Source organism: Mandrillus leucophaeus, unplaced genomic scaffold (assembly GCF_000951045.1).
Source record: "Mandrillus leucophaeus isolate KB7577 unplaced genomic scaffold, Mleu.le_1.0 Scaffold119, whole genome shotgun sequence".
NCBI classification, from domain to species: Eukaryota; Metazoa; Chordata; class Mammalia; order Primates; family Cercopithecidae; genus Mandrillus; species Mandrillus leucophaeus.
Window position 1 is genome coordinate 5,781,145 of NW_012100209.1, and position 21,786 is coordinate 5,802,930.

The 21,786-nt window shown below is 42.3% G+C and overlaps 1 protein-coding gene across 2 annotated transcripts in view; it reads left to right on the top strand.

The window, feature by feature from the left end:
• Positions 1-1,771: 1,771 nt before the first annotated feature.
• ZNF131 (zinc finger protein 131) overlaps positions 1,772-21,786 on the top strand; it is a 53,036-nt gene continuing 33,021 nt past the window's right edge. Inside the window, exons 1-4 of one of the 2 annotated variants that reach the window (XM_011966570.1) lie at positions 1,772-1,879; positions 2,322-2,460; positions 3,493-3,594; positions 18,951-19,095. In XM_011966570.1, coding sequence (XP_011821960.1) covers positions 2,331-2,460; positions 3,493-3,594; positions 18,951-19,095 — 377 coding nt within the window. In that variant the 5' untranslated portion in view covers positions 1,772-1,879; positions 2,322-2,330. The remainder of the gene's footprint in view (positions 1,880-2,321; positions 2,461-3,492; positions 3,595-18,950; positions 19,096-21,786) is intronic. The other variant, XM_011966565.1, reaches the window with a different exon arrangement.

A 21,786-nucleotide genomic window follows, 5' to 3' on the forward strand; every position in this document is an offset into this window, starting at 1 on the left:
CCCATTTAATCTGTTCTCCACACTAAGGCTAGAATTATCTCTTTAAAAAGCAAACATTAGGATGTCACCATACGTCAAGGCTTCCCCTTGCAAAAAGAAAATCTAACATCTTCAACACTGTTTATAAGGCACCCTTGTGCGTCCAGCAACATTCTTTCAGTTTCCTGAATGCTATAATCCTGGTGCCTTTGCATGTGCTATACTTTTGGCTAAGAACACTTAGACTTCACATCACTTAAAAACATTTTTTTGTTTTAATACAGATGGGGTCTCGCTATGTGCCCAGGCTGGCCTCAAACTTCTGGGCTCAACAACTCCTCCCCAACTCCGCCTCCCAAAATGCTGGGATTACAAGCATGAGCCACCGCACCCGCCCATATCTCTTCTTACAGGTCGACTGGCTTTCCTTGACACCCAGTTACTTTGTTCTTCAGGTGTTGCACTCATCAGTAAGCACCTAGGCAATTAGTGTTCAAAATATCTATGGACTCTACGACTTAAGATTCAGAAAGGCAGAAACCACATGTACCTTGTTCACAGCTCGATTTCTCAGTGCCTAGTACTAGGATTCTCAATACATGTCTGTTGAAATAATGATTACATTTTTAGCATATAGCTATTTGAGTTTCTCCCTAATCCCAATTCTCAAGTTCTTTGAGAGAGAAAAAAATAAATCTCAATTATAGAATTATCCTCAAAATTTATTTATATATATTTCTTTGGAGGAATGAAGGAAGCAGTCACATGCAGCTGACTGTGGGTCACTGGACTTTTTTTTTTTTTTTTTAGACGGAGTGTCGCTTAAGTGCAGTGGCACTACCTCGGCTCACTACAACCTCCACCTCCCTGCTTCAAGCTGTTCTCCTGCCTCAGCTTCCCAAGTAGCTGGGATTACAGGCGCCGACCACCACGCCCGTATAATTTTTGTTAGTAAAGACGGGGTTTCGCCATGTTGGCCAGGCCGGTTTCGAACTGCTGACGTCATGTGATCCGCCCGCCTAGGCCTCCCAAACTGTTCGGATTACAAGCGTGAGCCACCGCGCCCGGCCTGGATTCTTTAATGGAGTGGAAAAGGTCTGCAGTAAGGGGATCCGGTGTAAATAATTCTGAGCAGCCCCAGGTCCTGAGCCCAGCAAACACGTGCTGCGGCCGGGCGCGGGGAGGGCGTGCTTCGCCGAGGAAGATCCCGGGCGGCCCGAACGTGCTCGCGCCCGTCGTTGCCGCTGCGGCGCCGCGGCCGCCCGGGTGCCAACCGAGCGCACGTGCGCCAGCGGGGCCCGAGCAGAAGGGGAGCCCCTATTCTCACGAAGAAAATGGAGGACGAGCCACGGGTTAGGGGTCAGGAAAGGTGTGGGGCGCATTATGCCCTGGGAGGGGAAAGCAGGGAACAAGAGGCTCTGAGGGGCCGAGAGGAAGGAGGGCGGCCCACGAGCTAGGTAAGGCGGGTCGACCGAGGTCTCGGAAGGAAGGGGGCGGGGCAGGACAGGGCGGAAGGGGCCGCGCAGTAGCTGGGATGAGGACGGTTGGCGAGTTCATTCTGGGCTCAGGTCGGGAAGTGTCCGCCCCTGAAGTCAAGCTCGGGAGGGTGAGAGGTGGAAGGGCGGCGACTTAGGTTCCCAGTTTCTGGCACTGCCAGGCCCTCCACGAGCTCAAATCGACCGCAGCCCACTTCCTTCTCAGAGCTCAAGTCCTTGCCTTTCTTGAGCGCCAAATCCCCGCGCTGGGCCCCGCCCATCCACTGAGGGGTGTGGACAGGGGCGTGGCCCGTTCCCTTGCTGGTCGGCGCCCGGAAGGCCTCCGCGTCAGCCGGAGCTTGACGTGGTGACGCTGTGCGTCGACGTAAGTGACGCGCAAGCCTGGGCCGCTCCTCCTTCCCTCAGTGAGTGCCGGCCCGGTCGGGGCGGGGGCGACCCGAGAGTCGTTGTGGGTCGCGGGCCGGACCGGGTCCCGGGGCGGCGGGAGCCCCGGCCGGGCAGAAGGGCTTGGCGGGCCGTTAGAGGGCCGCCACCGCTGTCGAGTCCCCTCCCTTGTTGGACTTGCGCGCCCCGGCGCTTGGAGCCTCCGGCGCTGTGCCCACCCCGCTCCAGCTCGCGTCTCCCGACTCCAATTAGGTCAGGCTCGGAGTCCCGCGGCCGCGACTCCGGCCCCCAACGCGCCGCGGCCGCTCGGCTCGCCTTTCTTCCCTCGCCTTCTCTCCTCTTGCTTCACCCTCCCCCTTTCTTTTCACGTTGCTGGGTTTTTTTGTTGTTGTTTTATGCTTTAGGGGTTTTGTTCCTCGGCCCGAGCTCATGGGTGTACATTATCATGCTCTTCTTTTGTAGAGCAGCCCGATGGCCATGGAGGCTGAAGAGACGATGGAATGCCTTCAGGAGTTCCCTGAACATCATAAAATGATCCTGGACCGATTGAATGAACAGCGAGAGCAGGACCGCTTTACTGACATCACCCTAATTGTCGACGGTGGGTAGGGCAGTGGGCAGAGGAGCATTTTTGGCTTCAGTTCTTTTTCTGTCCTTCGGACACCCGCCTGTGTTTTTGTTTTTGTTTTTGTTTTTTTTAAAAAACACATTCTCTATGGTCTCCCTACCAAAGCCTGCAGACCAGATTGCACTTGTCAGTGTCCACTCTCACAGAGCGTGCTGCAGAAGACTGGTTGATCAGTCACGCTTTCCACGTAGTCTGGTGTTCATCTCATTTTAACTTCTTACATCCTGTTGAGTGCAAGATGATGGCGTTGGGGACAGGATGTCTCAAAATGTTTGGTTGATAGCCTCTTGTTGGTAAGCTTCTTTGAGAAGTCCCTCACAGGAGTCATTTGGGAAGTGTTGATTTCTAGTTTCCCAAATGGTCTAAAAGGGAGAAGGAGAGAGATTCCTTTGCAGCACTCATACCCCCTATGACAATCTCCAAAATAAAATAGGGTCTTTACCAATCTTAGAAGTTGTCTCTATAAAAAAAGGAAATCCAGCTTGTGTATGTTTTCTGTTTAGTGAAAATAGGTTTCTCAAGGTAAGCTGTTTTTAAAATTATGGGTCTGCCATAGATGGAGCCTCCAAATATTAGGCATATTAAAATGTTTTTCATAGCAGACATATCCAGCTTTGTGTTTATGGCTTTTTTCTCTTTTTCCAAATGATATGTGACCTTTTAAAGGGTTGTCCTTTTATTTAGCAGTTTCAACTGAGTTGGATATGCCTCTCACTACTTAATTGGAAATAACGAAGTGGCAAGAGGCTCCTTACCTAGTGTTGTAAATTAGCCTTTATAAAACTAAAGGGGTTTGAAGTGAAGTTTTAGCTTCCTATCTAATTGAGATTAACATTTGCCAAGATAGCTGCCAAGAATATTCTGCATTGAGTTCAATAATTTATATGGTTATGTAATGAAGGAAAACCTATTTTTTGTTTTATATGATTTTTCAGTCTTTTATATAGTTATACATTTGATTTTCGTGTTTGTGTATTATTTTCTTTCTTTTTTAATTTCACCTAGGACACCATTTTAAGGCTCACAAGGCTGTTTTGGCTGCTTGTAGTAAGTTCTTCTACAAATTCTTTCAGGAGTTTACCCAAGAACCTTTGGTGGAGATAGAAGGTAAGTGATTGTTTATTTTTTATTTTTTGTTTAATAAATCAAAGAAGCCATTTTATTTAAATACTGGTTTTAAATACAATACTTAGCAAACAATTGGTGAAGCAGTTTTAGACAGTTTATTAAGACACCATAGGAAATAGGCATCAGTAGTTCTATAGGTAAAGGTAGATAAATTGTTCTTTTGATACCTGGGAAGTCTTACTTTCAGTGAAGTGCTTGGTTGAATAATCTGCCAGGAAAAACTTAGATGGTAAGTGTTGGTCTTTTCCATTGTGGAAACTGGTGGTCATTGTCTTTTGAAAACACATATTAAACGTGAATTACCGTCTTTGTTCAGTGGGTTTATGTTTCAGACCGGTGGAGATGCTGCAGGTTACAGTAGAAACTTCTACTGTACTCTGTAGCAGAAGTAGTGATGTAGTAGCAGAGGTACAGATGACATGCACAGTGTGAAATGGGCTGCCATAATAGGAAGAAAGCTAGTTAAAATGAACTGAAGTAGCGTTCAGTGGAAATTCTGGCTCTACAATGGGGTGGATCAATACCTGTTACCTTGAGGCAAAAAGTGATTTTTGTACTTTCTAAACATTTTTCTAATAACCTGCCAAGTGCCAGGCATTGTAATATGTAGTTTGTGTATTGTCTAATTGCTCACAGCAATCCTTTGATGTTGGGCATGATGGCTTTTGCTTGTAGTCCCAGCTATTTGGGAGGCTGAGGCAGGAGGATTGCTTGAGCCCAGGAGTTCAAGGCCAGCCTAGGGCAACATAGACCCTGTCTTTTCTTTCTTTCTTTCTTTTTTTTTTTTTTTTTTTTTTTAAAGGGAAATGGTGTTACATTTACACTTCAGGAAAGAAACTCTAAAAGGTTACTTGCCCAGGGTTGCCCAACTAGCAAGGAATTAAGTTTGTGCTATTAATTACCATGCTTTTTCTTCTGCTACTGCAGTAACTCTTCTCCTACCACCGGCATCAAAATCCGAAACAGTAGGAAATAAATCTGTTTACTTACGTAATTACAAAATTTTAGCTTCTTTTAGGGTTCTTGGATTTTGGTTTTGTATCTATTTCATCGTGTATGTATTCTTTGTTTTGAATGGGTTGCCTAGAAACATGCTTTTTTTCCCTTTGATGCCTAGAGGAATAAAGAAAACAAAAAAGAGTTAAGAATATTCTTTAATTTTGGTATGTTCCAGTTTAGCATTATAGCTGATATATTTGCAGCTAGATTATCTTTTAATATCTATGATCAGGACAGAGATATAATTATGGAAATCCACAAAACTTAATAAAGTGAGAATCTGACTGCCCAGATGATAGTGGTTTCTACTATAAAGTAAGCCTCCATGAGTTCATTCACACCTGAGGCTTATTAAATATGTGACCTCAGGCAGGTTACTTTACCTCAATTGCATGCTTTTCTCCTCATCTGAAAAGTGGGTTCATAGGCTTATAAAGACTAATTGTGATAACATGCAGAATGCCTGGCATAATACTTGGTGTATTGTCAAAGTTTAACAAAACAGGGACCGGCCTAGGAAACATTAGGGAGACCGCTTCTCTACAAAAAATTTTAAAAATTATTAGCTGAGTCTGATGGCATATGCCTGTGGTCCCAGCTATTCAGGAGACTGAGGTGGGAGGATTGCTGGGACCCAGGAGGTCAAAGCTGCAGTGAGCCATGATTTTGCCACTGCACTGTAGCCTGGGCGACAGAGCAAGGCCCTGTCTCAAAAAAAAAAAAAAAAAGAAATACCGTATTGAATACTTATATTATGTACTATGTTAGACCCAGGAGCTGAAGAATTAATGAATAAGATATCCCTTAAAGAAGTCGGAAAATTCCATAGCAGGTGAGCAACAGGCAAATAAAGGAGTTTAAAAAGTATTACAAAGACTATTACTGTGAAATGGTATCACTGAAGAGGGAGAATGAATGATTTGATCTTCCTTAGAGAGGAAAGATTTCAAAGAGGAGAGTCTGAGCAGAATTTTTTTTCCTTTTTTTTTGGAGATGGATTTTAGCTCTTTTTACCCGGGCTGGAGTGCAATGATGTGATCTTGGTTCATCGCGACCTCCACCTCCCAGGTTCCAGCGATTCTCCTGCCTCAGCCTCCCGAGTAGCTGGGATTATAGGCACGTGCCACCACGCCCAGCTAATTTTGTATTTTTAGTAGAGATGGGGTTTCTTCATGTTGGTCAGGCTGGTCTTGAATTCCTCACCTCAGGTGATCCACTCGCCTCTTCCTCCCAAAGTGCTGGGATTACAGGCGTGAGTCACCGTGACTGGCCGAGTCTGAGCAGAAATTTTAAGTCTTAAAAAACAAGTGGCCTAGCCGGGTGCGGTGGCTCACACCTGTAATCCCATCACTTTGGGAGGCCGAGGGTGGGCAGATTACCTGAGGTCAAGAGTTGGAGACCAGCCTGACCAACGTGGTGAAACCCCGTCTCCACTAAAAATATACAATTAGCTGGGCGTGGTGGCGGGCACTTGTAATCCCAGCTACTCAGGAAGGCTGAGGCAGGAGAATCGCTTGAACCTGGGAGGCAAAGGGTGCGGTGAGCCAAGATCACGCCATTGCACTCCAGCCTGGGCAACAAGAGTGAAACTCCGTCTCAAAAAAAAAAAAAAGAAAAAGTGGCCTAAGCTGGAATATTTGTTGCTGGTAGAATGAGCACACACTACCTGGAGGAGTAGAAGTAGAGCCTAGTCTTCTGAAGATTAGTCACCTTGAGATTTGGGTCCGTGGAGTCTTCAGTATTTGAACTCGAGATAGATAAGAAAGCAAAATAGACACTCTTTTATTTCTGTCATTTGGTCAGATTCAGGTTTAAATAATTAATTTGGTTCAGTATCTTAAGCCCTTAACTTTGGGGTTACTGTACTGTCTAGCAAGGTCACCTGGCTGTGGAGAAAGCCCTGGGCATATAGTTAGAAAACTGAGTTTTAGCCCTGTTTTAACTGTTTGTGTGTTGTGTGACGTTAGACATCTTGGATTCCTTATTTTTCATATATCACATAATTTTGGAGTATGTCATGGACATTTGAATATTTTGTTACAAGACTAGATGCTGTTAAAATTCTCTGGAAAAATATTTTTAGTTTTTTGGTTTTGCTTTAGCGGGCAGTTAACCTGGTTAGGTTCAGACTGCCTCTGTGGGCTGCGGATCCAATTTGAACTTAGTTTTCAAAACCTTTGTATTGCCGTTCAGGTCCCAGGTGTGCCATCCGTGCCATTGTGCAGTTCTCAAACCCTTTGCTCTGCAGTCTTGGGTCAGTTCCACACATGGGCATCTTGGTGGTAAACTTGAGATTGTATACACAAATGTGGAGGACTTTTCTCCTTTCCATGATATCCCTTGTACACAAGCTCCCAAGAGTTTATTTTCGTGGTTCTTTAGTGAGAAAACTGGGATTTTAGCTTCTTCATGCGCTCATACGTTTTCTGTGGAGGGGCTCATTTCCTGGACAAAATGGAGAGAGAGAAAAGTTAAGAGAAAAAAATAAAATGAATTCCCTCCTCCATACTCTTCAGATCATCATCTTTTTCCTAGTTCTTTTGTCAGAAGAACTTTCTTTAAGAGTTTAGGAGACCACTACCAGCCACAGGTGTGCAAACTCAGAATTGGAACTTGCTTTGAGGCAGAGCTGAGAGAGAAGAAAAATTACCAGGTATCCACCCCTCCCCATTGTCCCTCTCCCATTCATCGTCTTTTCTGGTTCTCTATCCAGAAGGAGTTTCTCTTGAAACTTTTCTCTGTCTCCACTCACTGCACAGTTAGATTTGGGCTGTCCTCAAGTCTAAGCTGACATTTGTGGGAGGAAAAAAACAGGAAACTCACTACTGTTTTGAGTTTTGATTTCTCTTCCCAGTCTGCTTGCTTCAGCTTACTTTTCAGCGTCCTTGTATGTTTGCTTTATGTGTTCTTTCCAGGATTTTTAGTTGTGATCAACGGACAAGATAGGGTGGAGTGTGCATTCTCCATCTTAGCTAGAACTGGGACCCCATCCCCCACTCATAAAATATAAATAATGACTTACAGCATGGCACATTAGATGGGCATTAGAGACACCAGGGAAGCTATCACAAATACAAATGTCCAGGTTGCATTTCCAGATAATTAAGTCTTTCAGTAGTGGGATCCAGGCAACTGTATTTAAAAGTTCTCTAGGTTCTTGCTATGTGGGTTGTGGTCTGAGGACCACATACATGGGGATCATTAGGAAACTTGTTAGAAATGTAGACTCAGGTTCCACTCCAGACCTGCTGAATTGGAACAAGGTCTCCAGATGATGCCTATGCACAGTAAAATTTGAGGAGCACTGCCCTAGCATGCTTCTAGTGTGCAGTCAATGTCGAGGACCACTGTCTTAGAGGATTGCATAAAAGCAGATGACGTGTATAAATTAAGATTGTAATATTCTCTATGAGTATAAACTCATTAGGTGCAAGCTGAGCTCACCCTCCCTGTTTTCTGTGTTCCTGGTTAAAGTAAGTTACCTTTGATTAGAACCACAGGTTCATCTTTGACTTCAATTCAGATTTGTTGCTATTGAAGCTAATTGGATCCCAGCTCACCTTTGTGACTTGGATTCACACCATACAAAATCTTCAACAGACCTTCATTCCTTTGTTCAGAACACACAACCTTCTAACCTGAACCTCCAATTTTCTAAATTCATTCTTTTTCTACTTCACCTGAAACCACAGATCCATAGCACTTAGTTTCTCTGTAACAGCAACTCTAACATAGTGTCCAGAAATTTTAGCCCCTACTATCAAGGACAAAAAGCATCCTTGTACGTGTTTGTACATCTTTTTGAGTAGGAGTTTTCCACCAGTTGCAGGGATTCCCTGAGTCTAGAGTAATGCCAGAATGCTGCCCCCTTTTACTCCGTTCTAAGCATTGCTGGCAGGGAGAAGACTCAGATTAAATTGTTCACTTCAACATTTTCCTTAGATACTCTCTTAGAAAAGTTGTATTCTGCACACTTCTGTTATGAAGGGAGTAAGGGATTGCTGAGATTTGTTAAGTTACCAAACTAATCTTGATGTATAATTACTATACATCTACCATCAGTTCACTTAGCTGGGCAAGTGTTATCAGTTTGGTTCATGTTAGCTAATTAGGTCACTGGTTTGTTCCTAGGACAGTGTTGGGCTGGTCATATAAGTTAGAAGCACCTGGAGGCTGGGCGCAGTGGCTCATGCCTGTAATACCAGCACTTTGGGAGGCCGAGGCGGCCAGATCATGAGGTCAGGAGATCGAGACCATCCTGGCTAACACGGTGAAACCCCGTCTGTACTAAAAATACAAAAAAAATTAGCCGGGTATGGTGGTGGGCACCTGTAGTTCCAGCTACTGGGGAGGCTGAGGCAGGAGAATGGTGTGATCCCGAGAGGCGGAGCTTGCAGTGAGCTAAGATTGCGCCACTGAACGCATGGGTGACAGAGGGAGACTCCATCTCAAAAAAAAAAAGAAGCACCTGGGGTGCTCATAATAAACAAAAACCCAGATATTTATCCCAGTTTTGATTCCGAAGATCAGGTACCAGTACTTTTTTTTTTGGAGACGGTCTTGCTCTGTCACCCAGGCTGGAGTGCAGTGGTACCAGCATGGCTCATTGCAACCTTGACCTCCTGAGTTCAAGCAGTCCTCTCATCTCAGCCTTCTAACTGCAGGCACATGCCACCAAGGCCAGCTAGTTTTTGTATTTTTATTTTTTATTATTATTACAGTTTTTGAGATGGAGTCTCTGTTGCCCAGGTTGGGGTGCAGTGTGGTGCGATATTGGCTCACTGCAACCTCCGCCTCCTGCATTCAAGCAATTCTCATGCCTCAGCCTCCCAAGGGGCTGGAATTAAGGCACCCGCCACCATGCCCAGCTAATTTTTTTTGTATTTTCAGTAGAGACAGGGTTTCACCATGTTGACCAGGCTGGTCTCAAACTCTTGACCTCAAATGATCTGCCTGCCTCAGTCTCCCAAAGTGCTGGTATTGCAGGCATGGGCCACCATGCCCAGCCTAGTTTTTATATCTTCTATAGAGAAGTGATCTCACTACTTTGCCCATGCTCGTCTTGAACTACTGGCCTTAAGCAATGCTCCTGCCTTGGCCTCCCATAGTGCTAGGATTACAGGCATGAGCCACCACACCCAGCCGTTGGTACCAGTGCTTTATTTAGTCTATAGGTGATTCTCATCAGTCAAGACAGGGAGCTAGGTCCACAATTCCTTATTCACATCTTCTTGGAGGCCAGACATACTTCTCAACATTCCAGATTTTAGAACTTTTCTAAGGGCAATGAAAAACATAATACTTGCAAATATTAATAGTTTAGCAGCATATAGCATGTTAGTATTCACTGTAAGTGAGATAAAGACTGGACATAGCCTCATGTCAGTTGAGATCAAGTTTTGCTGCCAGATTTATGGAGAAACTTCTGGTTTTTTTGTTTGTTTGTTTGAGATGGAGTCTTGCTCTGTTACCCAGGCTGGAGTGCAGTGGCACGGTCTCGGCTCACTACAACCTCCACCTCCTGGGTTCCAGCAATTTTGCTTCCTCAGCCTCCCGAGTAGCTGGGATTACAGGTGCGTACCACCACGCCCGGCTAGTTTTTGTATTTTTAGTAGACACAGGGTTTCACCTTGTTGATCAAGCTGGCTTCGAACTCCTGACCTCATGATCCGCCTGCCTTGGCCTCCCAAAGTGCTGGAATTACAGGCATGAGCCACCACACCCAACTGAAACTTCTGGTTTTAAGAGAAATGGGAGGCCAGGTGCGGTGGCTCACGCCTGTAATCCCAGCACTTTGGGAGGCCGAGGCAGGCGGATCCTGAGGTCAGGAGTTCGAAGCCAGCTTGACCAACATCGTGAAACCCTGTGTCTACTAAAAATACAAAAACTAGCCGGGCGTGGTGGTACGCACCTGTAATCCCAGCTACTCGGGAGGCTGAGGAAGCAAAATTGCTGGAACCCAGGAGGTGGAGGTTGGAGTGAGCCGAGACCATGCCACTGCACTCCAGCCTGGGCGATAGAGCAAGACTCTCTCAAAAAAAAAAAGAAAAAGAGATACGGGAAAGTAGAGACAATGTGGCTGAGATATAATAAGGCAGAATCAAAAAGATTTATAATTGATTCAGTATGGTGGTGAGGGAGAGAAAGAAATAATGTATACGTTTTGTGTGATGGGTAATACAAGAAGAGTAAGAGCAGATTCAAAATGATATTTTTTCTTTGATAACTTCTCCTAACTTCAAAATTAGTTTTCCTGAATGTTAATAGTGCTGGTTGTTAAATGAGAAAAATGTCCGTAGGCCAGTTTTGAAAGGGTTGATGCTTCGATTCTTTTACCACATTTTTGTTTTTTTTTTTTGAGATGGCTTTGTGCTCTTGTTGCCCAGGCTGGAGTACAATAGCGTGATCTCGGCTCACCACAACCTCCCCCTCCCGGGTTCAAGTGATTCTCTTGCCTCAGCCTCTTGAGTAGCTGGGATTACAGGCATGCGCCACCACGCCTGACTAATTTTTTGTATTTTTAGTAGAGACGGGATTTCTCCATGTGGTCAGGCTAATCTCGAACTCATGTTCTCAGGTGATCCACCCGCCTTGGCCTCCCAAAGTGCCGGGATTACAGGTGTGCACCACAGAGCCCGGCCTCCAAGCTTACTACTTTTTTTATTTTGAGATGGAGTTTCACTCTTGTTGCTCAAGCTGGAGTGCAATGGCATGATCTCGGCTCACTGCAACCTCTACCTCCTGGGTTCAAGCGATTCTTCTCCCTCAGCCTCCTGAGTAACTGGGATTACAGGCGTGCGCCACCACACCTGGCTAATTTTTTGTATTTTTAACAGAAATGGGGTTTCACCGTTTTAGCCAGGCTGGTCTCTAACTTCTGACCTCAGGTGATCCTCCTGCCTTGGCCTCCCAGAGTGCTGGGATTACAGGTGTGAGCCACCGTGCCTGGCCCTTATCACATTTTTTGACTGTCTCTGTGTTGACATGGCAAACGGAGTTTTCTCCAAGTGGAAGATCTGCCTCTAAAGATTGTCAACAAGTATTTGGACTTGAGCAGGAAAGCAGAGGAATGATCCTGAAATTCTAATATATTTGAGAATGCTAGTGGTATTAAGATTTTCTGGCTAATATAGTTTATATCTCTTAGCATATGGTTCTCTCAAAGTTCAGCAAAGCCTTTCTGGTGAAAATGTTAATAAAAGTCAAGATGTAAATTGGAAGAGTAAGCAGTAATTCACCCATCCTACCACCAGAGAATAACATGGAGGGATAGGCGTATGTGCGTATGTACAAAAAAAATAAATTGAGGGGACTTTAGAATTATGAGTAAGAGATTGTGAACCTATAGTGAATGAGAACATGTATCTTCAAACTTTTCCAAGCAGGAAGGAAAAGTTTGAAGTTTTTATCCTGTTAGTATCCTATTTAAAATCTTTGTCATAGATTAGGAGTCAGAGCATCTGGATTTTATCACTTTATAGAGATGTTATGAGGATTAAGTAAGTTAATGCTTGTAAAGTATTTAGGGCCTTGCTTTTTATATATATAGAAAGTGTTATGTATGTGTGTTTGATTAAAAATCAAAATCTCATTTGACTTTGGAAACATTTACACATTGTTTTAAAAAGGATTTTTCTTGTGCTTTTAAACTTTTGGCCAAAACTTCTGAAAGACAGCAAAAGCTCGTTGTGTTTTCCTTGGGCTACTCTCATATACTGAAGAATAAATGATAGCAACAAGGAGAAAAAATACAAAGGGAACCAAATAAAACTAGCCCTCAGTGAGTCCAGTTATTTTTGTTTGTTTATTTGGTAGAGTGTAACTTGGTCTTTTTATATTTTATGGTGTTTCTCAATATTCAGATTGCTTTTAAACATTTTGAAAATGAGTTTGCTGAGGTTCAGAGTTTCTGAATTGCCCCAGATAACTCAGTTCATGTAAGAGCGGTGAGTAAAACATGAAAGTTATAACTTCCTGAATGGTATCCTTTTTTTTTTTTTTTGAGACAGAGTCTTGCTCTGTTGCCCAGCCTAGATTACAGTGACATAATCTTGGCTCACTACAACCTCCACCTCCCGGATTCAAGCGATTCTCCTGCCTCAGCCACCCCAGTAGCTGGGATTACAGGCACGCGCTACCACACCCGGCTGATTTTGTTATATTTGTGGTAGAGATGGCGTTTTACCATGTTGGCCAGGGTGGTCTCGAACTTCTGACCTCAAGTAATCTGTCCACCTCGTCCTCCCAAAGTGCTAGGATTACAGGCATGAGCCACTGCGTCCAGCCGGTAACGTTTCTTTACACAAATAGAGGATGCTGCTTTGAACGCTTAAATCATACTCCACCAGCATTCTTGTTGTCCTGAAGACTGCATTCAGATGTGTAAAACAGATGGGAAGAACATATTTTTGTGAATTGCAGTTTTACCTATTGTGTGCAATTTGGACTTGGGCATTTCTTAGTCTAAAATTTATGTTAAATATAGGTTTTCTGTTTTTCTTAATAGTGCCTCATAGTCTTTCATTAGCAAACTGAACCAATAATACATAGCATTGAGAGACATAAACAGAGTATGACTTTAGGACTAAATTTTAAACACAAAACTGTCAAAAGTATCAATGATAAATACATAATTTTGAAAGTGACTTTAGGCCTGGCGTGGTGGCTCACACCTGTAATCCCAGCACTTTGGGAGGCTGTATGAGGTCAGGAGTTTGAGCCCAGCCTGGCCAACATAGTGAAACCCCATCTCTACTAAAAATACAAAAAATTAGCCAGGTGTGGTGCTGGGCACCTGCAATCTCAGCCACTCGGGAGGCTGAGGCAGGAGAATCGTTTCATCTGGGGAGGTGGAGGTCGCAGTGAGCCAAGATCACGCCATTTCACTCTAGCCCAGGCAACAGTGCAAAACTCCATCTCAAAAGAAAAAGAGAAAGTGACTTTAGCATTTATTGATTTATTCCTGCTCTATATTCCTCCATTTTAGGAGGCACTGTTAGGTACTGTGATGTGAGTGTACAGATCAAAAATCTTTTTCCTCAAGTAGTTTACAGTCAAGAGATGTCCATGAACTGTCATTATCAGAGTGGGTACAGTTTATAGAATTGAGTCTTGGAGAAGTAATTAAAGAATGTTTCATGGTTAACCCATTTATACCTGAAATTCCAATTTTTTGAATTTGAAAAATCAGACCTTGGTTATGCCCCTGAGCAGTAGGATATTAATAACTCCCACACACTTAGCATTCAAATAATGGAACACTAGGCATAAATGGATTAAATAATGAAGGAATAGAAAGTGTGAACAGACCTGCAATTGCTATAGCACTTGTATCAGTTGTCAGAAACCTTCCAACAAAGAAAAGCATGGGACCAGATGGCTTCATTGATTAATTCAATGAAATGTTAAAAGAAAAGTTAATTTCAGACCTTCTCACAGCCTTCCAAAAAACCTGAAGAGGAAGGAATATTTCCAAATTCATTGGTAGGCATTATCCCAGTACCAAAGCAAGACAAAGAGGACACAAGAAAGAAAACTATAGCTCAGTATCCTTGATGAATATAGATGCAAAACTCTGCAGTGAAATACTAGCAGACTGATTCTAACAGCAAGGTACAAGTATCATATTCCATGACTAAGTGAGATTTATCCTTAGGATGCAAGGATAGTTCAACATATGAAAACTAGTTGATGTGATATGCCACACTAACAATAAAGAAGCAGAATGACATGAGCATCTCAATAGATGAAGAAAAAGCCTTGGACAAAATTTAATACCATTTCCCAGTAAAAACTCTGAACAAACTAGGAATAGAAGGAAATGATCTCAATGTAATAAGAGCCCACAGCTAACATACTCAACGGTGAAATACTGACACTTTTTTCTCTAAGATCAAGGAACAAGACAAGGATGCCTACTCTTATCACTTCAATATAGTACTGGAAATCCTCCCTAGAGCAATTAGGTAAGAAAAAGAAGTAAACACCATCCAAATTAGAAAGGAAGAAATCAGTCTTTTTTGGCAGGTGACATCTTATATATAGAAAACTTTAAAGACACCACAAAAAACTACTAGAACTAATAAATGTAGTAAAGATGCAGGATACAAAGTCAGCGTACAAAAGTCAGTTGCCTTTTTTTTTTTCTGGAGATGGAGTTGCATTCTTGTAGCCCAGGCTAGAGTGCAGTGGTGTAACCTTGGCTCACTGCAACCTCCACCTCCTGGATTCAAGTGATTCTCCTGTCTCACCCTCCTGAGTAGCTGGAATTACAGGCACCTCCCACCACACCGAGCTAACTTTTTGTATTTTTAGTAGAGACGAGGTTTCACCATTTTGGCCAGGCTGGTCTTGAACTTCTGACCTTAGGTGATCCACCCGCCTCAGTCTCCCAAAGTGTTGGATTGCAGACATGAGCCACCGTGCCCTGCCATCAGTTGCATTTTTATACACTAGCAATGAACTATCTGGAAAGGAAATTAGGAGAACAATCCCATTTATATTGACACCATAAAGAATAAAATAAGAGTAAGCTTAACCTTTCACCTCCTTAGGTGAGATACATGCAATACTGAGAACCATAAAACTAAAGAAATTGGACTGGGCACAGTGGCTCACGCCTGTAATCCCAGCACTTTGAGAGGCAGAGGCAGGTGGATTGCTTGAGGTCAGGAGTTCAAGACCAGCCTGAACAACATGGTGAAACCCTGTCTCTACTTAAAAAAAAAAAAAAAAAAAAATACAAAAATTAGCTGGGTATGGTGGCCCATGCCTGTAGTCCCAACTACTCAGTGAGCCTAGATCGCACTACTGCACTCGAGCCTGGGCGACAGAGCGAGACTCCTTCTCAAAAAAGAAACTAAAGATACTTAATAGATCTTCATGAATTTAGAACACTTAGTATTGTTAAATTGTCCATACAGATTGAGCATCTCAAATTTGAAAATCTCAACTGCTTGCCAGGTGCAGTGGCTCACACCTATAATCCCAGCGCTTTGGGAGGCCGAGGCAGGCATATCACGAGGTCAGGAGTTCAAGACTAGCTGGCCAACATAGTGAAACCTCTTCTCTACTAAAAATACAAAAATTCGCTTGTCATGGTGATGCGTGCCTGTAGAGTCCCAGCTACTAGGGAGGCTGAGGCAGGAGAATCGCTTGAACCCGGGAGGTGGAGCTTGAGGTGAGCTGAGATCGCATGTCTACACTCCAGCTTGGGCAACAGAATGAGACTTGGTCTCAAAAAAAAAAAAAAAATCTGAACTGTTACAAAATTTGAAACTTTCTGAGCATCAACATGACTCAAATGCTTATTGAGTGTTTTGGATTTCGGATTTTCAGATTTGGGATGCTCAACCTGTGTCAAGTATAGTGCAAATATTTCAAAATCCAAAACAGTTGTGATCTCAAACTTTTCATATGAGGCATGCCTGTATTACAGAAAGTGTGCTACAGGTTCGCTATAGTCCCTCTCAAAATCCTGATGGGATTTTTTTTTTTTCTTTTTGTGGAAGCAGGAAAAGCAGTTCTAAAATTCATATGGAACCACAGAAAATCATGGACTAGCCAAATCAGTCTTGTGAAAGAATGAAGCTAGAGGCATCATACTTTTTTTTTTTTTTTTTTGAGGAAGTTTTACTCTGTTGCCCAGACTGAAGTGCAATGGTGTAATCTTGGCCCATTGCAGCCTCCGCCTCCCTGGTTCGTGTGATTCTCCTGCCTTAGCCCCCCAAGTAGCTGGCATTACAGGTGGGTGCCACTACCCCCAGCTAATTTTTTTTCTTTTGTCTTTTTTCTTTTGTTTTAGTAGAGATGGAGTTTCACCATATCGACCAGGCTGATCTCGAACTCCTGACCTCAGGTGATCCACCAGCCTTGGCCTCCCAAGGTGCTGGGATTATAGGCATGAGCCACTGCGCCCAGCTGGCATCATGCTTCTTGATATCAAAATATTTTACAGAGCTACAATAATCAAAGGGACTAGCTTAAAGAGACATACAGACCAATGGAGCAGAATAGAGAGCCCACAAATAAATCCATGCAGATAATATGGTCAACTGATCTTCAAGGATGCCAGGAATGCACAATAAGGAAGGAATATTTTCTGCAACAAATGATGTTGGAAGAACTAGGTATTCACATGCAAAAAGATGAAATTGAACCCCTATCTTCTACCATAAAAAGAAAAAAACTCAAAATGAGTTAGAGACTTAGACATAAGACCAAAAAATGTAAATCTCCTGGAAGAAAACATGAAGGGAAGCTTCATGACATCGTTTTTAGTGATTTCGTGGATGTGACATCTAAAGCACAGCCAACAACACAAAATAAGACAGGTGGGACTACATCAAACTTAAAAGCTTCTGTACAGCAAAGGAAACAACTGAGGGTGAAAAGGAAATCTAAGGAATGGGAGAAAATATTTGCAAAACCAAATAAATGATAAGGAGTGAATCCCAAAAATATATAAGAAACTCCCACAACTGATCTTAAAAAAAAAAAATCTACTCAATTAAAAAATGTGGTAACTTTACAGTCCAAATGATGCAAAAAAAAATTTAAAAAAATTTTTTTAATGTGCTAAGAACTTGAATAGACCTTTCTCCAAAGAAAACATACAGATGGCCAACAGATACATGAAAAAAATGTTCAGTGTCACTAGTCATCAGGGAAATGCAAATGAAAACCACTATGAAGTATCACTTCACACTTTTCAGGATGGCTCTCAAAAAAAAGACAAAAGACAACTAGTGTTGGTGAGGATATAAATTGGAATCCTTGCACAACGTTGGTAGGAATAGGTGCAGCCATTATGGAAAACAGTATGAATATTCCACAGAAAATTAAAATACCATACAATTCAGCAATCCCACTTACTGAACATTTATCCAAAAGGACTGAAATCAGGATCTTGAAGTTTTAGCACTCCTATGTTCATTGCAGCACTATTTATAGTAGCCACGAGAGGAAATAACTTAAATACTCGTCAATAGATTAATGGGTAAAGAAAACGTAGTATATGTATCCCATGGAATACTATTCAGCTTTTAAGAATAAGAATATTCTGCATATGCAACCACATGGATGAACCTTGAGGACATTATGCTAAGTGAAATAAGCCAGGCACAGAAAGACATACACTGCGTATTTCCATTTATCATTTTAGAGGAATCTAAAATAGTCACTTCTACTCATATGAGCTATCTAAAATAGATTGAAAGAGTGGAATAGGGGTTGCTAGGAGCTGAGAGGGAGGAGGAAATGGGCAGTTACTCATCAATGGGCATAAAGTTTCAATTGAGCAAGATGAATAAACTAGAGATCTATACAACATTGTACCTGTAGTCAATAATGTACACTTAAAAATGTGTTAAGATCTCATGTTCTTATTACAATAAATGTTAAAAGGTTTCATTGAACATGTGACATTAGAGTTGGACCTTTAAGGGGTGAGTGGTAGGATGAGTATAATCAGAGATAAAATGATTAAGCATCCAACTAGGAAGGTGTTAATAAAGGCAAGTCAGGTCAGGCGCCGTGGCTCACGCCTGTAATCCCAGCACTTTGGGAGGCTGAGCGGGCAGATCACCTGAGATCAGGAGTTTGAGACCAGCCTGAAAAACATGGAGAAACCCTGTCTCTACTAAAAATTCAAAATTAGCTAGGCGTGGTGGTACATGCCTGTGATCCCAGCAACTCGGGAGGTTGAGGCAGGACAGTCTCTTGGCTCTGGGAGGCAGAGGTTGTGGTGAGCCAAGATCACACTATTGCATTCCAGTCTGGGCAACAAGAGTGAAACTCCGTCTCAAAATAAATGAATAAAATAAAGGCAAGTCAGCTATTAGAAAGTGCAGGGTTTGTTTGAGAAACAGTATATAGTGTGTGTGTGTGATATAGTTTAAAATTTGGAAAGGTAAATAGGAAAATAACGTGAAGGGCCTTGAAATAAAGTCAGAGAGGTACTAAATTTTGTTTGCTAAGTTGTGAAAAGCTATTGAAGATTTTGGAGCTGAGTTGGCACAGCTGTAATCTCCCTGGCAAGAAATGTAGCATGTCTGACATGTAATAGCCAATTCATATATTTGAGTGATAGAATCTTAACTGTTCTCCAAGAGCCTCAAGAAATCTTCCGGAAAAATCTTAGTTTAAGATTTTCCAGCTAGGTAGTGTTGGAATTTAGCTGCAATATTATTATATTGCTAATGAGAATTCTGCCAGAAAATAGTTTTCAAAAATAAATACTAATCAAGCTCCAAGCCCTGGGCTTTTCTTTCTTTACTAAACATTGTAAGATTTGAGGTCAATATGATTACATGCTCTAATGTACATCTTCTTTGCAGGTGTTAGTAAAATGGCCTTTCGCCATTTAATTGAGTTCACATATACAGCAAAATTAATGATACAAGGAGAAGAAGAAGCCAATGATGTATGGAAAGCAGCAGAGTTTCTACAAATGCTAGAAGCTATCAAAGCCCTTGAAGTCAGGTACTTATTTCTTTAATGGGGTTCAGATAGTCATTCAGTCATGTTCATTCTGTTAGTGAAGAACTTATAGTATGTGTCATGCCATGAACAGAGTTCTTCAGAAGAATTAAGAATATTTAAGGATCTATAAAAAATTTTTCTGGATACTGATCTTTCACTTGACTTTGATTTTCTGTTCATGTGTTAAAACTGCTAATATTAAAGTAGCATCTTTGATATCTAATAAGTTTAGACAGCTTTTTAAGGATCTGGATCCCTATAAACTGTTTTGTTGGATTCAAGTTATTGTTTGTACCAAGCCTTATCCTACAAAAAGGGTTTGGCTTACAAAGATTAACGTAATACTGTTTAAAATTAGGGAACTAGGTGGAAATAAATTGGTGGAATAAAGAGATAATCATTACAAGTTAGAAGTAGAAGTATGATAGCCAAAAACGTATACTGTAAGTCTATATAGTAGGTGTGGTAAATCTGGCTCTTAAGTGCACCTAGTTCAAAGAAAAAGAGTAGTCAGTTAAGTTATTCCTTCTTAGAAGCCGAGAACAAATCTATTGCTGAGGAGCCGTTCCTAGTATTAAAATTTCTCCTGAGAAGTATTAAGAAAACATTAGGCCAGGCCCAGTGGCTTATGCCTGTAATCTCAGCACTTTGGAAGGCTGAGGTGGATGGATAGCTTGTGCCCAGAAGTTCACAACCAGCCTGGGCAACATAGTGAAACCCTGTCTCTACAAAAAATACAGAAATTAGCTGGGTGTGGTAGTGCCCGCCTGTGGTCCCAACTACTGAGGAGCTGAGATGGGAGGATCACCTGAGCCTGGCAAGGTGTGGCTGCAGCGAGCCGTGATCACACCACTGACTGCATACCAGCTTGGGCAACAGAGTGAGACCTTGTTTTTTTTTTAAAAAAGAGAAAACATGAAAGGCTATAATGAATAAGAGACCTTAACATCCTTACTTAATGGATAATGGCAGTGTAACATAGTTACTAAGAATAGGAGCTCTGGAGTCAGTTTCCCTCGGTTAATATCCTGTTTCTACCACTGTGGCCTTAATTAAGTTACTTAATCCTGTCAGCTGTGTCCTCCTCTGTCAAATGAGAGTAATAAACGGTACTTGCTACATGGAATTTGATTATTTGTGAGGGTTGAATGAATTAATGCATGCAAAGCATTTAGCATGGCATCTGACTAAATGAGTACTCTTAAGTATGAACTATTACCTCCTGGTACTGTTTTTTATGTTTCTCAATACAGATCATTGGCATGATGCCAAAACAGTTTGGTAAAATCAGTTTCACATAGCGGCACAATGATTTAATCTTAACTCACTGTTGTGGTTTAGTTAAAAGATCAAATTTATTTCTCTGAGGACTCTACTGGAATGTTATTTTATCTTATTTTTTTGAGACGAAGTCTTGCTCTGTCTCTCAGACTCAAGTGCAGTGGCGCAATCTCAGCTCACTACGACCTCCACCTCCCGGGTTCAAGCAATTCTCCCTGCCTCAGCCTCCTGAGTAGCTGGGATTACAGGTGCCCGCCACCATGCCCAGCAAAGTTTTGTATTTTTAGTAGAGGTTTCGCCGTGTTGCCCAGGCTGGTCTCAAACTCCCAACCTTAAGTGATCTGCCCGCCTCAGCCTCCCAAAGTGCTGGGATTACAGGTGTGAGCCACCGTGCCTGGCTGAAGAAAAGTTTTTTTAAGAGATAAAAATTTAGATAACTCTAAGATTACTGAACTGTACTCGTCCATAAATATCATCTCTTAGTTTGACAGTTCAAGAGTAAACTTTTCTGATAAGAGCTTGGTATGTATATATATTCTTTAATGCTTAGCACCTGGCATATAGCAGGTGTACAGGAAACATTTGTGAATAGATAGATGGATACATGCTAATTAAAACCAGGTCAGTACTCTCTTGCAGAGACCTGAGCATGGATGTCAAACTAGAGATGCGTTCTGAGGATATATACCTGATCAGGCCATCTCTTCTCAAAAAGATTAAAGGAAATACATATGGATGGGGCGATGTCAGATTTGTGGTTAAATCTTGAATAAGAGCCTTCTGAAAGAATGTTCTCTGTGGCCCTTTTGCTGCTCATGATAGTGAGTGGTATGTCACTTTGGAGAAGGTTGTGGCTCATGCCTGTAAATCCCAGCACTTTGGGAGGCCAAGATGGGTGGATTGCTTGGGCCTCAGGAGTTTGAGACCAGGCCCTGGGCACCATGGCGAAATGGGAACTCTGTGAAAAATACAAAAATTAGCTGGCATTGTTCCGTGCAACTATAGTCCCAGCTACTCAGGAGGCTGAGGTTGTGGGATCGCTTGAGCATGGGAGACTCAGAGGTTGCAGTGAGCCGAGATTGCACCACTGCACTCCAGCCTGGGTGAGAGTAGGACCCTGTCTCAAAAAAAGCAAAAAACTGGGATCCCAATAGTACCTAAAATCATCAGTGCTTTTCAGTATAAACACAGTAACGTTGATTTGTTTCTTGAGCCAGATAGGCATGTAATATGTTCTGAAGAGTTCCTTTTGAAAAGAAGAAGGCAATAGTATTATATGTTGGCTGTTTATAATAATGCAATTTTTAAACTTCTACAGGGATGGTTTCTGTTGACTTTTTTCCCTGTTCATGAGCTGTATTTTACTGTTTATTTCTATATCTTTAAAAAAAGATACCGTATGTCTTTTTT